General features: G+C 43.5%; 1 protein-coding gene across 1 annotated transcript; it reads left to right on the top strand.

Moving 5' to 3' along the window:
* The first annotated feature begins 16,580 nt into the window (after nucleotides 1–16,580).
* On the top strand, nucleotides 16,581–17,423 carry KPLCE (KPRP N-terminal and LCE C-terminal like protein). Its single transcript, XM_087419510.1, has 2 exons — nucleotides 16,581–17,006; nucleotides 17,055–17,423. The coding sequence occupies exons 1-2, from the start codon at nucleotides 16,581–16,583 to the stop codon at nucleotides 17,421–17,423; spliced, it is 795 nt and encodes a 264-aa protein (XP_087275636.1).
* Nucleotides 17,424–18,218: the final 795 nt, after the last annotated feature.

Below are 18,218 nucleotides of genomic sequence, written 5' to 3'. Positions count from 1 at the left end.
CGAAAGGCAGGCACACCGACAAGTTGTTTTACTGTCTCTAGGAATTAGCTAGCCCTGGGAAGGGCAGTCTTTCCCCAGCCATCAGGGGTCCCTAAAGATGTCAAAACATAAAACATAGGAAATAAAAAATATGATTATTACAATAGTCTACTGAGAAAGGCAGACAATTAAGCAAGCAGTTACAGTAGCTCATGTCATGGGAGAACAAAGTGAAGGATCTAAGTTATTCTGGGTGTCAGGAAAGGTGTAAAAAGAATTGGATACCCAAGGTACATGTTCTTGGATTTCTTCCCTAAGTAAGAACCATCTTTACTGAATCTTCCTCCTCCAGTCTGTGGTCCTTAGGGATGAGAATAGTTCTTATTCCCATTTTTCATGGACTTGATATACTCTTTCGGTTCATTTGGTTTTATAATCAATGTGTGTTTGTGTGTGTGCGTGTGTGTGCCCCCACATATGACATTCAGTGTGTGTCTTAGAAATTGTCTTCAAGCGCTAATAAGAGAAACCTGATGGTTTAATAAAGACGGATTTATGTTTACTTTCCCCAATATGAAACCTGGAGGTAAACAGTCTAGGGCAGGCAGAGCAGCCCTGTGATGTCAGCAGGAATTCTGGCTCCTTCATCTTTCTGCCTCTCCATCCTAAGCATTGGCTGCCACATGAAACAAATACAAAATAGCTTGTTAAGTTTCAACTATGACATCTCTTTTCTAAGGAGGAAGAAATAGGAGGGGAACAGGACAGATCGTTTTTAAAGAGCCTTCCCAAAGCCTCACTTAATGACTTCTACTTTTATCTCTTTACTTATCCCTATAGACAAAGGGATGTGTAATACATAGTTCTTTAGTTGAGTGTATTGCTAACCGAGAAATACAGGGTTAGCAATATGAGGGTTCTGTATGTTAGAGAAAAAATATATTAAGTTGGAGATTAATAATTCCATTTGTTGTGTACGTATGTATGTATCAAATGCTTTTATACCACTATGTGGCAGGTAATGTTCTAAATACTTTTTAAATATTAATTCATTTTATTTCCATAACAATCTTTTGAAAAGGGGCTATTATAATCTCCATTCTAGAGATGGAGAAACGGAGGAACAGAGAAGTTAAGTAACTAGCTCAAGGTCACACAGCTGCTACATGGTAGAGAATCAAACTCAAGCAGTCTGGCTCCAAGGTCCAGGTACCTGACCACTATTTTCTGCTGCCTCTTTCTCTTCTAGAGTGTGGCTTTCTAGAAAAGATGGTTGGATTCTCGGGTATCTGGAAGCAGAACTACAGCCTCACACAGTAGAGACAGAACCAGGAGGCAGGCGGATGTCAGGAATGACCCAGCACATACTCCGGTTGTGCAATGCTGTCACCTGCCCTCCTAGGGCCACGGTTTACCTTAGAGCCCAGGCCTGGGTATCCTATACGAGATGTTCCTGGGACGGGGTCCTTATCCACTCTGACTATCCTGACACCTGTCCATTTGTCCGTGTCCTTGTCTAACTGGAATGAGTGTTTTGGGGAGCCCAGGGTAGGCTCTGAGCAGGGGTGGAGGTAGAGCTGGTGAGTTTTCACTGGAGGAATGGGTGGAAGAATCAGAGAACCATGAGAAGGGTGATATTTGAAGAAGAAATGTGCAAAATGGATTTGTTTTATTTGGATCTGAAGTAAAATTAACTTCTTGACATAGGAATGTAGAAGTGCAATGTTTCTAGGTGACATTTGTCAAGAGCCTCAGCTGGAACTGGCACTTTTACCTGATGGTGCGAGCAGCTGTACTTGAGTCCATGTCACCGTTGCCCCAGACCCTGGCTTCCTAAAGCCTTGTTCCTGAAGAGTGCCCTTTTATACCTGGATACCCGGTTCCCATGAGAGTCTGGAAAAAAGTTGACATCACTCCCACTTCTGAATTCCCTGCAGACATAAAATTCACCTGGGAAGTGAAATGAAATACCTTTTTTTTTTTTTAGCTTGATCAACATAAAGCTTATTAAAATTGCAAAATGACTTCTTAAATCTTTTCTATGGTCAACTTATTATTTCCGTGTGGAAGGATGCAAAAGTGAGTTGGGAACGACATTACTTAAAGTTTAATGCACATGAAAATATTTTGTTTTCTCTCTCAGCTCTGTTGAACTTCTGCCAAGATGTCCTGTCAACAGAACCAGTAGCAGTGCCAACCTCCTCCAAAATGCATCCCCAAGTACAACCCCAAATGCCTTCCAAAGTGCCCACCCCAGTGCCCAGTCCTATGTCTCCCTTCACTCTCTTCCTGCTGTGGCCCCAGCTCCAGGAGCTGCTGTAGCTCTGGGGGTGGCAGCTGCTGTTTGAGCCACCATAGACGCCATCTTTTCCACTGGCACCAGCACCAGATCCCCAACTGCTACAAGTGTGGGCCCTCAGGGGGCTCCAGATGCTATGGGCGCTGCTGCTGACCTGGGCCCTAAGGACCAGAGAGAGTAACCTTAGAGAAAACAAACGTCAGGGACCATCCCAGCCTGATGCTCTTTTCTCTTCCCGACCTTTTGTCCTCTCCCTTGTGGTTTCAACTTGCTTTATGTAGACTCAGGAGATTTCCCAACTAAAATCTCAGTAGATTTCCGATCTCAAAACTTTACTATGGAACCAGATTTGCTCTTTGAAATCTATGTAGCAATAAAGGTCAAATTTTGTGATTGAGTTGTATTTCATTCCATTTTATTTAAGCCCCTTCTCAGAACTGGAATCCTTGGAATCTACTTAAGAGACCTTTAATTTAGTAGACCTCTTCCATTGTGGTGTGGAGCAAACGCAAACTCAGTTCCATCTTCAAGTCAGAGCTGCTCCAGATGATGGTAGAAAAGATGTGATAGGGCTCCATCTGTCAGGGCAGAGGGGTAGAGCTGATGGATGGGTAGTCCCAGACACATAGGGACAGAACGGAGCCACTACAAATCTCCTAGAAATTATCTTCTATGTAATGACCACTTCCTAGTGGAGATAATACTATAGACTTACAACATACTTATTAAACAACATTTTATTGTGTGATATTTGTTTCTAGAGTTTGTGTGTATGTGTTGATGATTGTAAATAACACAAAAATTGTGTTATTATCTAAAATTATTCATTATCTGAAATTCAACTTCCAGATTTAGAATTGATTATAAAACTGTTGCAAGAAAAATATATGAGGGTTGTTTTAATGCATCTAACCCAGGATTGGATAGTATCTCTTTAAAGAATCGATAATGAGCATAAAATTATATTTTATTATTTTCATTTGTATTTCTTTATTTCCTGAAATATTTATTGCTCCTTTGAATTTTCTATTTTGTGAATTTTCTTTTTCTTTGTAACTATTGCCCATTTGTCTCTAAGCTTTTTGTATTTTCTTATTGATCATATAAGATTTTGAAAGTCATTAACTCAAGTAATTTAGTTATTTATGTCCCCCACAAATTCTACAATTTTTATTTGGTGTTTTATTAACTATGTAAGTTTTTCTTCTCTTTGAAATGAATGGCATGACTCTTCATAATTCAGCTTTTCTGTAGGTCATTTTATAGTTTCATTCATATGGGTCCTGAATAATTTTTATTCAGGTGATCTCCAAATATTTCATGTTTAGTGTCTTTTACACAAAGGGCCATTTCTACTCATAAATTCAGCACAGAGTTTGCTCATAAATAGTGTGTGGTCAATTCAAAGAATTTTCTTACTGATTCTAACATTTTCAGATCAATTATTATTACTATTTGTTTTACTTTCTAAGTCTATAAGTGTTATTTGCAAATGATGATAGTTTAGTGTCATCCTTTCTAATACACACACATCCACACACATATATATTTCTGTAGTATTTAATTTTTTATAATTTCAGCACAAAACTAATTTGTAATATAATTTATGTTCCTCACCTCATAGATAATCCATTTACTCTAAATTTTCTAAGATTTTTTATTGAGATCTAATATTGAATTTTATTAAAATATTTTTCAGAATTTATTGGGACAGTTATGTATATATTTTTCTGGATGACATTTGAGGTCTTTAAAAGATAGAGTCTTTGAGTTTGGAAGGAATACAACTAAAGAAACTGAGGTGCAGAGAGGTGATGTCGGTGACAAAGTCACGGATGGAGGCAGCGGGAAGGTTGGCACTAGGGCTCCACCCCCATACTCAGAACTAGGGCTCCTGACTGCGTGTGGAAGGAAGGCAAACTTGCTATGAGCTAATTATGGTCTCTGTCCACATTTTACCTTCTCAATCTTATCTTCCTCATCTTGCCCATCAAAAACCTCAACTGAAGTCGTATCAGAGATCTCATTGTTGTCCCTGAGTTCATCCTGTTGGGACACTCTGCCTCCTGATTCCACTTCTTTCCCAGGGGTCTCTAACTGGTTAATATTGTGCAGCATCTACAACAATCATGTGTGCAAGTTATCACAGTCTTGAGTTTTGCTATAATATTTTTTCCTTTTTATTCATTATTTTGTTTATGATGCTTAATTGTGCAGGATTAGTGAATGCCAAAGGTTTAAATAAAAATATATTTAATATATAATTGAGAACATGTTGAACATTAATTTTTTGTGAATGGAAAAGAAGACTGCTGTGTTCATTTTTTAAAAAAATAGAACACTTCTTCATGCCCTTGCGATGCTAGTCTCCTACAGGAACATAGTGTGACAACTTTGGCTCTTATTCTCGTACCCTCTTCAATATCCAGTGGCTGCCTTGCCTCTTCCATGAAGCCTTAACAGATTTCTTCACTTAACATGCATGTCTTCCTCTATGTCTAGAATGATCAGTGGTTTTTATCTCCGGCTGTACATTATAATCAATTGGTTATCTTTTTAAAAATTCTGATGTGGAACTCTATTCTCAGAAATTCAGAATCAATTGCTCTACTGTGGTGTCCTGGCATCATTTTTAAAGGCTGCCTACTGAGAAACACTGGTGTAAACCCTTGAATTTTCCTTCAGTCATACCCTGTCTATTGGTTTCTCTCTTGGTGAGGGTCAGTGTTACTTTCCAACTTCTCAGTTGTGTCTGCTTCCCTCTCCATCAACTGTGAGCTCTTTGAGGGAAGGAGCTAAGGCTTATTTGTCAGTATTTTTCACAGGACTGGGGCAGTATTGGTGACAGATTAAAGGCCCAGATGTGGTTAAGGTTGTTTGTTATGATAATTATTCCCCATATCCCATGACTTCATCCCTATTTCCCTGAGACTATCCTTTGACTTTTGAATGCCATGAGATTGGGGAATTGAACTAGTGGAGAGAGATGGGGTGACAGGAGGACATTCCTAGAGAGATACTTGCCAGGAGACTCTTCTTCCTCCCTACCCTCACACATGCATTCTGAGATGGCAACAGATGTTAGCACAAAGGCAATTACTTCCTGGTCCTTGAAGGAAGGGAATGCAAGCTTGGAGTTTAGTCATCTTTCTTGTCCTTGTTATCAAATTCATCGTCAACACCAGCATCAACTTTGTCATCATCATTAGGCATCTATTTTCCACAGTAGATGTTTCTAGAAGTGTCTTGTGAGAAGATACATAAATAAATATATCTTATGAAAATGTTTGAAAAGAGTCAGCTACCAAAGGGAACTTTCCGTAAGTGGAAACATCCAACACTAAATTGTCTCATCTCGGGTAGGAGGGAAGGTTTTGTTTTAGTGGATTTTTTATTTTTTTTTTTGCTTTTGTTTTGTTTTGTTTTTGGAAGAAGATTAGCCCTGAGCTAATATCTGATGCCAATCCTCCTCTTTTCTTGCTGAGGAAGATTAGCCCTGGGCTAACATCTGTGCCCATTTTCCTCTACTTTATATGGGACGCTGCCACAGCATGGCTTGACAAGCGGTGCATTGGTGCGTGCCCAGGATCCAAATCTGTGAACCCCGGGCCGCTGCAGCGGAGCGTGCACTTAACCACCATGCCACCGGGCTGGCCTCAGTGGTTTTGTTTTTTAATTCTGGAATTTGTCCAGAATTCCTTCTGGACACTCATTTTCTTGAATATTAAGAAAACTCATTTGTTTTCTTAATGGTTACCACAGTGTTTGTGTGCTTGTGTCTCTGTGTGAGTGTGTGTGTGTGCACGCACGTGCATAAGAGAAAGAGAGAGACATATTGAGGGAGAAGGAGAGAGGGAGACAGACGATGTGGGAGGAAAGGAGGGGAGGGAGAGAGACTTTCTAAGAAAGGTCACATGTTAGTAATATAGACAGGGCTTCCAGGCATCTCATTGTGGACACCATGAGACAGGGCAGAGTCACAGCACAACTCTCAACAATAGTCAACACCCTCCCATACATAAGACTGTTTTATATCCCCATCTCCATAGGCTAACCTAAGTACAAGTATGAATATGATAGCCTTTGAGATCCAATCTGAGGAATTCTTGGAGGAGCAGCTCTGTAAAAGATTTTGGTGCACTGATTGAGGGAGTCTATTCCCACACATAAGTACATGGACATGACCTAATTAAAGTAGACAACGTTTACTCCAAGGGAATGGACTGAGGCCTGAAAGTGGTATGCTGGTAAATGTTTAATAATGGGATTTCTGGGAAAAAAAGACACATGAGGGGCTGGCCCAGTGACATAGTGGTTAAGTTTGCATGCTCTACTTTAATGGCCCAGATTTTGCAGATTTGGATCCCGGGCATGGACCTATGCACCACTTATTAAGCCATGCTGTGGCAAGCATCCCACATACACGGTAGAGGAAGATGGGCACGGATGTTAGCTCAGGGCTAATCTTCCTCAACAAAAAAAAAAAAAAAGAAGAAAGAAAAAAGAGAGACATGAATTGTTGTCAATTTCAATGGTGTAAATATTCCCACCATGGCAGATTTCAAGCTACCAAATTGATGACTCTGAAAGCGAAGTTGGCGAGAAATGCCCACAATTGGCTGTCCAGCTCATCCCTGGACTTGGGACACCAGACCAAACATGACTGGACCTGTTGGGAAGAAGAACCTCATGGCACCTAGTAAACATTGTTTAAAAGCTGCTGAAGCCTAGAGCAGAGGTAGGTCTACACCCCAAGTGGCCAAAAGGCTCTTCCTAAGGGATAGACAAGAGTGAGTTCAAGACAGAAGTTGGAAAGAAGGGCATTCACAACTTCCAGAGAAAAAGAATTTCAAAGACCACAGCACTAGAATCTTCTATCTAGAGGCCACGGGTTCCCTAAAACTTGGGCCATCGCTGAGGGAAAGAGTATGATTTACAGAATGCCACACATAGAACTGCTCCCCAAAAGCCCTGACTCTAAGTGGGCAGGCTGGGAGCCCCTCTCCTAGCTCAGTGCGGAAAGAACAGAGGCAAGGGTATGTCGGGAACAACCTGCATGTGGTCTATGTGCAACAGCCATGTCCTGCTCCTTTCAGAAGCATGGCTCACCTGAAGCCCAGCCCTGGAGCCCGTATAAAATGTGTCCCTGCTCGGCCTCTGCAGGGGTGTGTCTATGGCTGTCTGAGACCAGGGTGAGTGTGTCTATGGAATCCAGAGGGGTTGCTGAGCAGGGTGGAGATGAGGCTGGAGAGTCATGCTGGGAGAGGGGCGGAGTGGAGTGTGGAGGAGGAGGGCAAAATGGTGGACAAGGACAGACATCAGGACTAATGTTCGCTCTGGACAAAGCAGGAACCACCTGGGAAGCGTCGTCCCTGTGGTCAGACAGGGAGGTGGTAAGTGACCCAGAAATGCTGCAGACTTGCAGTGACTGACTTGCTAGCGCTGAGCCCACTGCTCTGAAAGAAGCTTTTCCCTGACTGTGCAGATCCCAGACTTATATTCTATATATATGTCAGGAGATGACAGCCCTTCTACCAATTTCTGAAAAATATTTCTAGATAGATTCAAACAGGTAGAATTTCAATGAACTTAACATGTTTTTAGTATTTCAAATATTGCTTGATTCGTTAGTTTAGCAGTCATTTATTAACTACTCAAGAATCAAGAACTGTGGACCACTCTAGAGGTACAAAAGTAAAGAAGACAAACTCACTGTCTCAAATAGGTTTCTGTCTATGCATATATTTTATATACCCCTTCCCAGACTTGGGGAAGGATTTCAGAGCAGGGAAAAATTTAATGGCTCTGGATATTGAGTTTCTGGACATGTTTCTATTTTGTCTTTCAGGTTTACTGAAATCCTGCCAAGATGTCCTGTCAGCAGAACCAGCAGCAGTGCCAACAGTTTCCCAAAGTGTCCCACCCCTAAATGTCTCCTCAAGTGTCCCCCCAAGCGCCTGCCCCAGTGCCCAGCCCCATGTCCCCCTCCGGTCTCCTCCTGCTGTGGCCCCAGCTCTGGGGGCTGCTGCAGCTCTGGGGGTGGCGGCTGCTGCCTGAGCCACCACAGGTGCGGAAGGTCCCAGGGCCGCAGACACCAAAGCTCTGACTGCTGTAGCAGCGGCAGTGTCAGCAGTCTGGGGGCTCCTGATGCCACAGCTCTGGGGGCTCTGGCTGCTGCTCTGGGGGCTGCTGCTGACCTTGACCGTGAGGAGCACTGAGGAGCAGCAGTGGAAGAATCACAGCACAAAGGACCTATCGCAGCCTGGTGTTTTACTTCTTCTCTCTCATGTCTTCCCCTTCTGGGCCTGAATCAATTGAATAAATCTGCAAGGTTTGCTTCTCAGAAGCACCAACATATGCCTTGGGTTTGCTTTCTTTTGCCTCAGGTCAATATCTGTATTTCTCAGATTGTTGAAAAATATTCTAAAGAAGGTGCTTTGCAACTATGAATTTACTTTCAAGTCAATTCAATTGGTGGTTTGTATTCCACTTTTCTTCTCTTTTACCTAAATCCCAATCCTTCTCCCTGGATAGGAAGTTAGACTTATATCTTTTACTGGACTGGAGAAAAATCAACGAATTAAACTTTAAAGAATTAATTTTTATTGTATGCATATTTTCAAGAAAATCTAAAACTCCGCAGTATTTGTGTGAAGCCAAAAAATAAGGATTGACTAGAATTCCAAGATGAGTCTAACTTAAAAAAATATATTAGCAGGGGGTGGAGGAAACGGGGAGATGTCCGTCAAAGAGTATAAACTTTCAGTTAGAAGATGAATAAGTGTAGTACCTATAGATAACAATACTGTACTATACACTTGAGAGTTGATGAGAGTAGATCTTAAATGTTCTCACCGTAAAAAGAAATGGTAATTATGTGACATAATGGAGAGGTTAGCTAACACTACAGTGGTGGTAATCCTATTGCAGTATATAAGTGTATCAAATCAACTAGTTGCAAAATTTAAACTTATACAATGTTACATGTCAACTATACCTCAATAAATCTGGAAAAAGATATTAGTGATGAAAAATAGCCATGAAGTGGTTTGGACAGAAGAACTTATTTTTTAAAGTGAAAATGTACTTATTGCTTCAAACATACATCTTTAAGGTAATATTTCTCTCTCTCTCTCTCTCATGCTATTTTTAAGAAAATTAAGATAAAAGAATAGTCCCAGCTCCATCTGGGAACTGATGGAGAAAACTTACTGATCTTTGTAGATGTTCTCCTTAGTTGTATTGTGCACATATACAGAAGTTCAGTTAAAGCACTATTGAAACACAGACTTTTTTTTTTTAAGAAGCCTATTTACAGAGACCCAACTATCAGGATTGGAATCCAATTAAGTACTTCCCTTTTCCTCCCCACATTCTGTCTTAGAGATAGGAAGCCCCTTGTTACAGGGCTCTGCTGATATGGGGCTCCCTCTGAGGCAGAAGCCCTGGATGTGACAGAGTAGATATTGCAGACCCATATTAGCCTTGTGGTTATGCAAGGAGCTCAAATGTTCGATGAGAGGAAACACTGAAGAGGTGGGCATCAGTATGGCTCCCTCAGGCCTTCCGAGAAACATCTGTTGAAATAAACCTGGTTTGTTGTTGTTATTCTTGCACTTACCATCATTTGAAATTACATTTCTTATTTCTTTTCATTTGTTAAATGCCTCTCACCTTTTCCCTGGAGAAGACTGTGTTATATAATTTCTATTATACAAGCTTCAGGGTGTCAGTGTCCAGTTGTGAAAACAGAGACCGCTCTGGCTATTTGAAACAGGGAAGGGTTTAATGTAAGGAATTTGTTATAAAAGTCTTGGAGGGGCTGAAGGAGTAAAAGGGGTACTTGGGGTTACCCAGAGATATGGAAGCTTCGGGGGGAGGGCAGCACTGCCCAAACTCCCGTCTGCAGATCTAGGACTTGCCAAATAGCCATGCTTGCTCAGGAGGGCACCGGAAACACAACAATACTCCTCGATCCACCTTCACAGAAAACTGTGGTGTGACAGCTCCCAGAACACTATTTGAAATTCTGGTCCTGTGCTTTCCAGAATGATGTAGTGGGACTGGGAAAATGTGGTTGATGTGGCCAGGGGGCTGGTGTGATGGGATCACAGTCTTTCTGGGATGCAATTCATCTGAATTAAAGAAAACCCCTATTTCTTACCCTGCCCATCTACCTTCGGTCTTTTTGCTCAGGACTGAAGGCAGCTGTGGTTATTGCATATGGGAGATGGGGGTAAGAGAGCAATACTAGCAAAACCAACCAACATTCAGTTAGTACTGGCTCACATGCTAGGCACAGGCTTTATTTCACATTAATATTTGCTTGGGCTGTTCATTCAGAAGATACTTATTACTATGTTCCAAAAGCAGTTTTAAGATCTAAGAATATAGACGTGAAAAAAACAGATAAACATTTCTCCCTCATTGAACTCATTCCAATAAGGAAGACGGATGAAAAACAAAATGAATAAGAAAAAATACACTATTTTCTCATCCAACAAGTATGCTTTGAGTGTGCCAAGCATCTGAGGAAGGCACTGTGAATAGAGCAGTGAACAAGAGATGAGGTTCTTACCTGACAGAGTTGACATTCTGATGGGAGAAAATGGAAAACACGTACATACATAAAATATGTAATGTGTTGGGTGGTTATAAACCCTATGGAGAAAAATAAAGCTTGGAAAAGGGACAGGGAGTGTCAGTGTGTATGGGTTATAATTTTAAACAGGGTAATCAGCAAAGGCCTCCCTGAGGTCATATTTGAACAAAGACTTGAAGGAGGTGAGCAGGTTAGCCACATGGGCATCTGGCAGAAGAACAGTTTGGGTAGAGAAAAAAGCAAGAGCAAAGTTTCCTGAAGCAAGAATGTGCCTGGAGTGTCAGATGAGCTGCCAAGAGGCCAGTGTGGCAGGGGTGTAGTGAGGGGGGAATGTGGGACATGCAGCCAGGGAAGTAGGTGTGGGGTCATGAGGGTGAGTCTGTGTATCCCTTTGAAAGCAATTGTGAGGACTTGGCTTTTACCATAAACAGAATGAGAAGTTGTTAGAATGTTTTCAGCAGAAGAGTGACATGATCTGACTACTAATGTCTCCATTTTACAGATGAGGAGACTGTGATTCAGAAAGTCCAGCAAATTACCTAAGCTCAGACACTAGGAATTGGCAGAGCTGTGGTGAGAATGAGATACTCTCTGACAGGAAAATTCATAGGACTGCAGCTGGGTCTTTGTGTGGAGGTCTTGGAGGAGTTGGAATATAAGACAAAACGTGATAATTGCACTGGATGGATGGATGGAATGGTTGGGAGAGAGAGGTCCAAGAGGGAATATGATCCAGTGGATTCTATCTTCAGGAATATGTTAGGGGAACATGGAACTTCCCTGTATCCCTTTGTATCCTGGAATGCAAAGATGAGGCAATTTCTATTAAAAATTTCAGGAGGTGCTTGTTAAGACCAGGTACAATTAAATAGCTCTACAAAGTGGTAGGTAAACATGAGGAACTAGTTACCTCGTGCGTTTTATAAGAGAATAAATGGATTAGGGAAGGGCTGGCAGAGGTTCAAGGAAACCAGCCCCAGTGGGCTGTTCCAGGAGAAGGAGGAATATTTGGGCACCATTGTTCTCTGGCCTCTGCAACCAAGAGGGCTCTGGTGCTGTCTTGCCCTGTGTCCCTGGCCCAGACACAGCCCATGGGACTCTGAGCCAGGTGGGGCTGGGGTTTTCATGCTTCGATGACCCACATGTGTACACAGTGGGAGTCCTGTGTGATCCTCCCCTGAATATAGGAAACGTTCTCTGCTCCGTAGAGGATGCCCCTTAGAGGACTTTCTTTGGCTCCTCTTGTGATTGTCTTGGTGAGGTTGGGAGGTAGGGAAGGAGGCAAGGATGAGGTCAGGTGAAGGGGCTCCCTAGCAAGCTTATTCAGTTGCCACATGTTGTAATGGAAAGTGCCCTGGATGAGATTCAGAAATTCCTGCCTAGAGTCTGCTCCTACCTGGCTCTGTGGATTTGAGCAAGTTTCTTTCCTTCTCTTAGGCTTCAGATACAGAGGCTGAACTCTATGCTTGTAACAGTCCTCACCAGCCCTCTGTTCTGTGGTTCTACAATATAATCTCCTGATAATCTAGGAGGAACTCCAAATTGTCATTGGAATAATGGTTCAGGGGATCTCTGGCACAAGTCTCAGAGCTGAGCCTGGGACAGAGATGCACACAGACATGGGCTCTAGGGGAGGGGGTCTCTGAACTATGTTCTCAGATGCAGAAGTGAGATTTCTCACTGGATACCATAGTTCCCATGTGCTCTGTCTCCTGGGTCTATGGCTTCTTGCTTACTCCCACTTCTTTCCCGCAGATTCCACAGATTTTTTCCCTGAGAGCGTCCCCCAGTCCATGATCAATGAAATCTCCCAGGATGAAGGGAGACCCAGGTCCTGCCCTCAGGGAGCAACATGCCAACTTGGGTTCTTCCCCCTCTGATCTCCTGGTCGGGGTTGGGGGCAGCCACTGAGTTGAAATCTTGGTTCATGCACTCAGGGGCACAACTTCAACCATGTAATTAATGCCAGGATTTGTGGATGCTCGTGCTACAAGGGACCTTAGAGATAGTGCAGTTGCTGACTATCCAGATAGTAAGTCCTGAAATAAGCTAACCAGAGGGACTGCAGAGAGCTTTTAAAGACTAGAAGATCTTCCTAAGAAGAACAGCCCATTAGGCTGGATGACACAGGTATTGACACAGGTATTGTCTTATGACAGGGGCTAGACCCCAGGACATGTTTTATTTCCTTCCACCTCTGAGATGCCATGATTCTGGATCTGTGATTCTGTTATTCCGTGAATTTATGATTCTCTCCACCTATTACCCTGTGAGTCTACTGGGCTCTTATTGCATGAGTCCACAAATCTCTGATTCAATGGGCTTGTGTTCAAAGAGATAAGTGGGGCCTTTGGGGATAACCCTGTGACTCATCCTGGCACTTATACCAGTCATCTGACTTCTCCATGCTTTGCCTTCCTAGCCTATAAAATGGGTGGGGCACAACCCACCCACCTGCTTTGGTGGTACGTGGAATAGGGATGTTAGTGCTGCCTGAAGATGTCAAACCCGTTAGTGGCTCCTGACCCACAGAGCAGGAAGTGAGCCAATCAGAGCTCACAGATAGCAAAAGATGCACATATTGACTCATAGCAGGATGCGCTCTCACCACATGGAGGAAGAAGGTTGGTCTTGGCTGTACTGTCAATGTAAAGCATCCCGATTCATTCCCTTGTTCATTCATTTCTCTAATCAGTGGTCCCAGGTCCTGTGTTAGAGCCAGGCGATATACAGTGAGTGTCCAGTCACAATGCATAGAAATTATGGTCTAGTGGGAATAACTCCATGGACGGTGAGGATGTGGAAATATACATTTCCTTTGTAGAACAAACCCCTACAATTATAGGATATCATAGCCAGGAGGGCCTCATCTAACCTCTTTATTTTAGAGTGGAAGAGGAAAGGCCTAGAGACAGCAGGGCACAGTGGAATCACTCTGGAGGTACTGGTAGATTCAGGTCAAGAGTTTAGTTCTATTTGTGCCTTGAATTCTCTCTCCTGGCTTGTTGACATGCCCTAAAATGGCTGGCCTTCTAGGGCATTTTCTTCCCTGTAAAGTGGATCTGTCCCATCCTACACATAAGAGATAGGGCTTATTGCCTATGTCTGTTGAAAAGTGTAGTTCCTAAAGCATTACGGATTTTACACTAGAAGCAGGAGGATATGGTGGAAAAACAATAAATTTTAAAGTTTCATATACCTGGCTTCAAATTCTGGATCTATCACTCTAGCTATGTGGGCATGGGCAAGTTTGTTTGTTTACTTATTTATTCGAGGTTTGCATTTTCTTTATTTAGGTAATTTGGGAGCCTTAAGGCTTATGGGTCCTGGGGAATTTGAGGATCCCTTGTGGACAAATGCTGGAGCACCTTTTACCTGTGAAGCCACAGAGGCTGTGGTGGGAGCTGGACTGGCTGATCTGAGAGAGTGACTGCTTGGAACCAGTGCTGGACTCAGGATCAAGATAACCTGCTACATTGGGCAACCTGACATGGCTCAGTGGGAAGAGTATGGGCTTTGAAACTAGACGGGCTTGGTTTCAAATGATACTCTTTTGCCTACCAGTGAGATGACCTTAATAAAATAGTTAGGCTGCTGGGTCTTAGTTTCCTCTTCTATAAAAATAGAGCTAACAGCCTACCTCACAGGGTTATTGTGAAGATCAAATTAAATAACACAGGTAAAGAAGGAGGGTAATATTCAGGACATAGTAGGTACTCAATACATATTATTCCTGCTTCTCTTCCTATGCCTACTGTGCTACGGAAAGGAAAGGAGGCAGAGATTCAGGAACAGCGCTTTGTTCAGAAATAAAAGGCAACATGTTATAGTGATAAAGATCATGGGTTGTGAAAGCAGACTGGCTGTTTTTGAATTCTAGCTTCTCTACTTACTTGCTTTGTGACAATGGGTCACTTCCTTAATCTTTCAGGTTCTCAGTTACAGGGCCATCTGTAAGTGTACATGCCTCATAAACTGTACGGCACACAAAAAGCATTAAATTAAATGTGAGATTCTACTATTATTGTTATCACACAGTGTTCATTTGGTTGGAATTTCCCCTGTTCTGGGTTCTTGGGGATGTCGGCCTGATAGAGAAGTCCAGGAAGGGGAGGATGGGGGAACACAAAGGGCATGGGAAGGTGAGGACGGGGAGGTCACAGAGCATGAGAAGATGAGGATGGAGGAACTCACAGAGCATGAGAAAGTGATAAAACACAGCTTAGTTAAAGAGCCTGGGTCTAAGATCATCAAACACTCACTCAGTTTCAGAAATAAAATTAGAATAACTTCCCAGTCTACGGAAAAAACCATTTCCTGGGGCCCTTGCTGCCATATTGAGGCAGAGACCACTAGCCAAATTCCTTGTGCCCAGAAACCCAAAACAGCAGGAGCCACCATGGAAGCCCTCAGAAAGAGCACACTGTTTAGGCTAGGAATATACAGGGTAGCTTTTGGTACAGTGTATGAAAAATTGAGATGCTAACCACATCTTGGACAAGTCATTGAAGACTCAAGTGACCTAGAAATAGCTTCATCACAGATCTCACAGACATCTCTCATAACTTCTAGGGAAAGAAGACTGACTTGTTTCCTGAAGATGGTACCAGCAATCATTTATCTCGTGTTTGGGAAAATTCAGCATCAAGCAGAGACATGCCCTGTCTCTGACTGAAGAGCCAGGCATACTGGAGAGGAATCTCGCCAATGCAAATCCTTGTAATCTCTGATGCTTTATTCAGATGCCATTAAATTGCTTCATTGCTGCCCTATAAAATGCCTCTCCATGTGCCAGTCCCTCAGATCACTGGCTTCTTCCAGTCTTGCTCCCGTCAGCAAAGAGGGTAAGTCTCTATGCCTGGGATAACTACATGGCATGAAAGAGAACCTCGGTGAGGTTGGCGTGGAGAACGTGGGATGGAAGGTGGTCAGGACTAGATGCTGAGAATAGCCACTGAAGTAGGCTGAAGGCAATACCTGATGGGAAGCGTGGAACCTGGAGAGTGAGAGGAGAGGAAGAGGTATTATTCTGAGTTATTTGGTCTGCGGGAGACGGGATTTTCAGAGAACTGGGTCACCCTCTCTCTGAGTGCAGTTGTACAGTCCTCTCTTGGGTCTGTAAATGAGGTGAATTGATAGTCCAGCTGATCCAAAGAGCAAACGGCAGAAATTTACTCAAATTTGGCCTTGTCTGTTGGACTCAGCTTGAGACTCATGTTGGCTCAGGGTCTATTGACATGAATTTGCCTTCCTCGAGTACTGCCTTGCTGGGCAGGAAGAAGGAAAGCCATTTTTGAGAGAACTGGTGGTAAGGGGAAATCAGTTGGGAAACAACAATTTCCAAAGGAGAATTCACAATGCAGACACTGAAGTGAGTAAGGAGAGAGGAGGCTTAGAGAGTTGGGTAGAAGCACAGACATCACTCTTTCAAGCCCTTCATTTTCCATTGTGGAAACTGAGGCCAGAGGTGAGTGGTGGCTTGTCCAAAGTCACACAGCCAGGTAAAGGCATAAGAGTTGAGCCTAGGATCCCTGGCTCTGAGTCTACCCTAATGCCAGATGTATAGCCTTGGGTGCCTGTGACCTTCTCAAAAGGTTACTGCTTACAGACCAATCTATCCAAAGGCGATGAGGCAATTGTCCCTGGAAATCTTCCTAGTTCTGATGAAACTTTTCTTTTCAGATTTTGCAAAGCCTCAAGATGTGTGACCAGCAGAAGCAGCTGCAGTTCCCTTCATCATGTGTGAAAGGTTCAGGACTGGGGGCTGTACAAAGTACCAAAAGTACCTCTGTGAAATGCCCAGTTCCATGCCCGACTCAAACCTATGTGAAATGTCCAGCTCCATGCCAGACTCAAACCTACGTGAAGTGCCCAGCTCCATGCCAGACTCAAACCTACGTGAAGTGCCCAGCTCCATGCCAGACTCAAACCTACGTGAAATGTCCAGTTCCATGCCCAACTCAAACCTGCGTGAAATGCCCAGCTCCATGCCAGACTCAAACCTACGTGAAATGTCCAGTTCCATGCCCAACTCAAACCTGCGTGAAATGCCCAGCTCCATGCCAGACTCAAACCTACGTGAAATGTCCAGCTCCATGCCCAACTCAAACCTACGTGAAATGCCAAGTTCCATGCCAGACTCAAACCTGCGTGAAATGTGCAACTCCTTGTCAGACGTATGTGAAGTGCCCAGTTCCGTGCCAGACGACCTATGTAAAATGTCCAGCTCCATGCCAGACCCAGACATGCTATGTCCAGTGCCCTTCTCCTTGCCAGACCTACTACGTTCAGGCCCCCACAATTGGCTCGGTTGCACAGGACTGTGTCCCTAATCCGTGTTCTGCTCCCTGTTCTACTAGCTACTGCTGCCTGGCTCCCCGGACCTTCGGGGTGAGTCCTCTGAGACGCTGGGTCCAACAGCCCCAAGACTGCAACTCAGGCTCCTCTGGCTGCTATGAGGATTCCGGGTGCTGCTGGTTGGGAATTATTCCCATGAGTTCCCGTGGTCCTGCATGCTGTGATTCTGAGGAAGACTGCTGCTAAGTACAGAACAGCCCTGCTCAAGAATTCACTGCCCTGCTCTACCTTCCGGCACATTCATCTGCCTCTGGCCCCCTCCCTGTATTCCCAGTGATATAGAACCTCCTTGCTTCACCTCTGTACTTTGCTTCTTTATTAAGGCAGCCTGCCAGAGTTAGTGCAACCCCCAAACTTTGGCAAGAATAAAGCTCTGAATGCAATGTACAGTGATTTCCTGTCTGTTTATTTGGTCCATATTTATGCTTTTCTGTCAGAAATTCTTCTGCCTTCATCTCTTACTTTTTCCTCTCAACAAGAAGAAGGGTCTGCGTGGACTTGAACCAGCAGACTGAGCTGGTAAAATCCCAGCCTGGGATCCCTGTGTGTTCTAGGATGCTGTGAATAAACTTCCCTATGCAAGTTAGCAGGATCAGAGGCTGGAGATTTTGGAGTTGTGAGATGCCTCTTTCCTGCCCTCTGGTCAGTCTGAGGAGAGTGTTTGGCCATGACGAGGTTCTCATGGTAGCATGCTTGCTCTATGTAAACTCAGAGTTCATCTTCCCAGTTGTTGAAGGGATTGTGAAATCAGATCTGCTCAGGAGCATCACTGAATGATGTCCTTGCTGCTGTGAGAGTGGTTTGAACCCATGGTGACTTTATGGATTACATTTTCTCATTTGATGGGCTTGACCTAGGGTAAAGGCCTGAGGGAAGAGGCTAGGACTCCCCTGAAGCAGGTAGACATTCCTCATGTCAGCCCTAGGGAGACAGGCCTGGTAGTGAGTGAGAGGTTTCCAAGAGGAAGGTGAGCCTCATGGG

The sequence above is a fragment of the Ceratotherium simum genome, chromosome 2 (genome assembly GCF_057802395.1).
Source record: "Ceratotherium simum simum isolate JZ-2026a chromosome 2, ASM5780239v1, whole genome shotgun sequence".
Lineage (NCBI taxonomy): Eukaryota > Metazoa > Chordata > Mammalia > Perissodactyla > Rhinocerotidae > Ceratotherium > Ceratotherium simum.
Note: the sequence above shows the minus strand (reverse complement) of the source record. Positions and strands in the feature narration are given on the sequence as shown.

Bases quoted from the DNA above. Each gene is read 5' to 3' on its own strand.
- KPLCE (XM_087419510.1), top strand. From the start codon at position 16,581: ATGTGTGACCAGCAGAAGCAGCTGCAGTTCCCTTCATCATGTGTGAAA. The intron at 17,007-17,054 runs GTTCCATGCCAG...ACTCCTTGTCAG, and splicing joins AAACCTACGTGAAATGCCAA to ACGTATGTGAAGTGCCCAGT.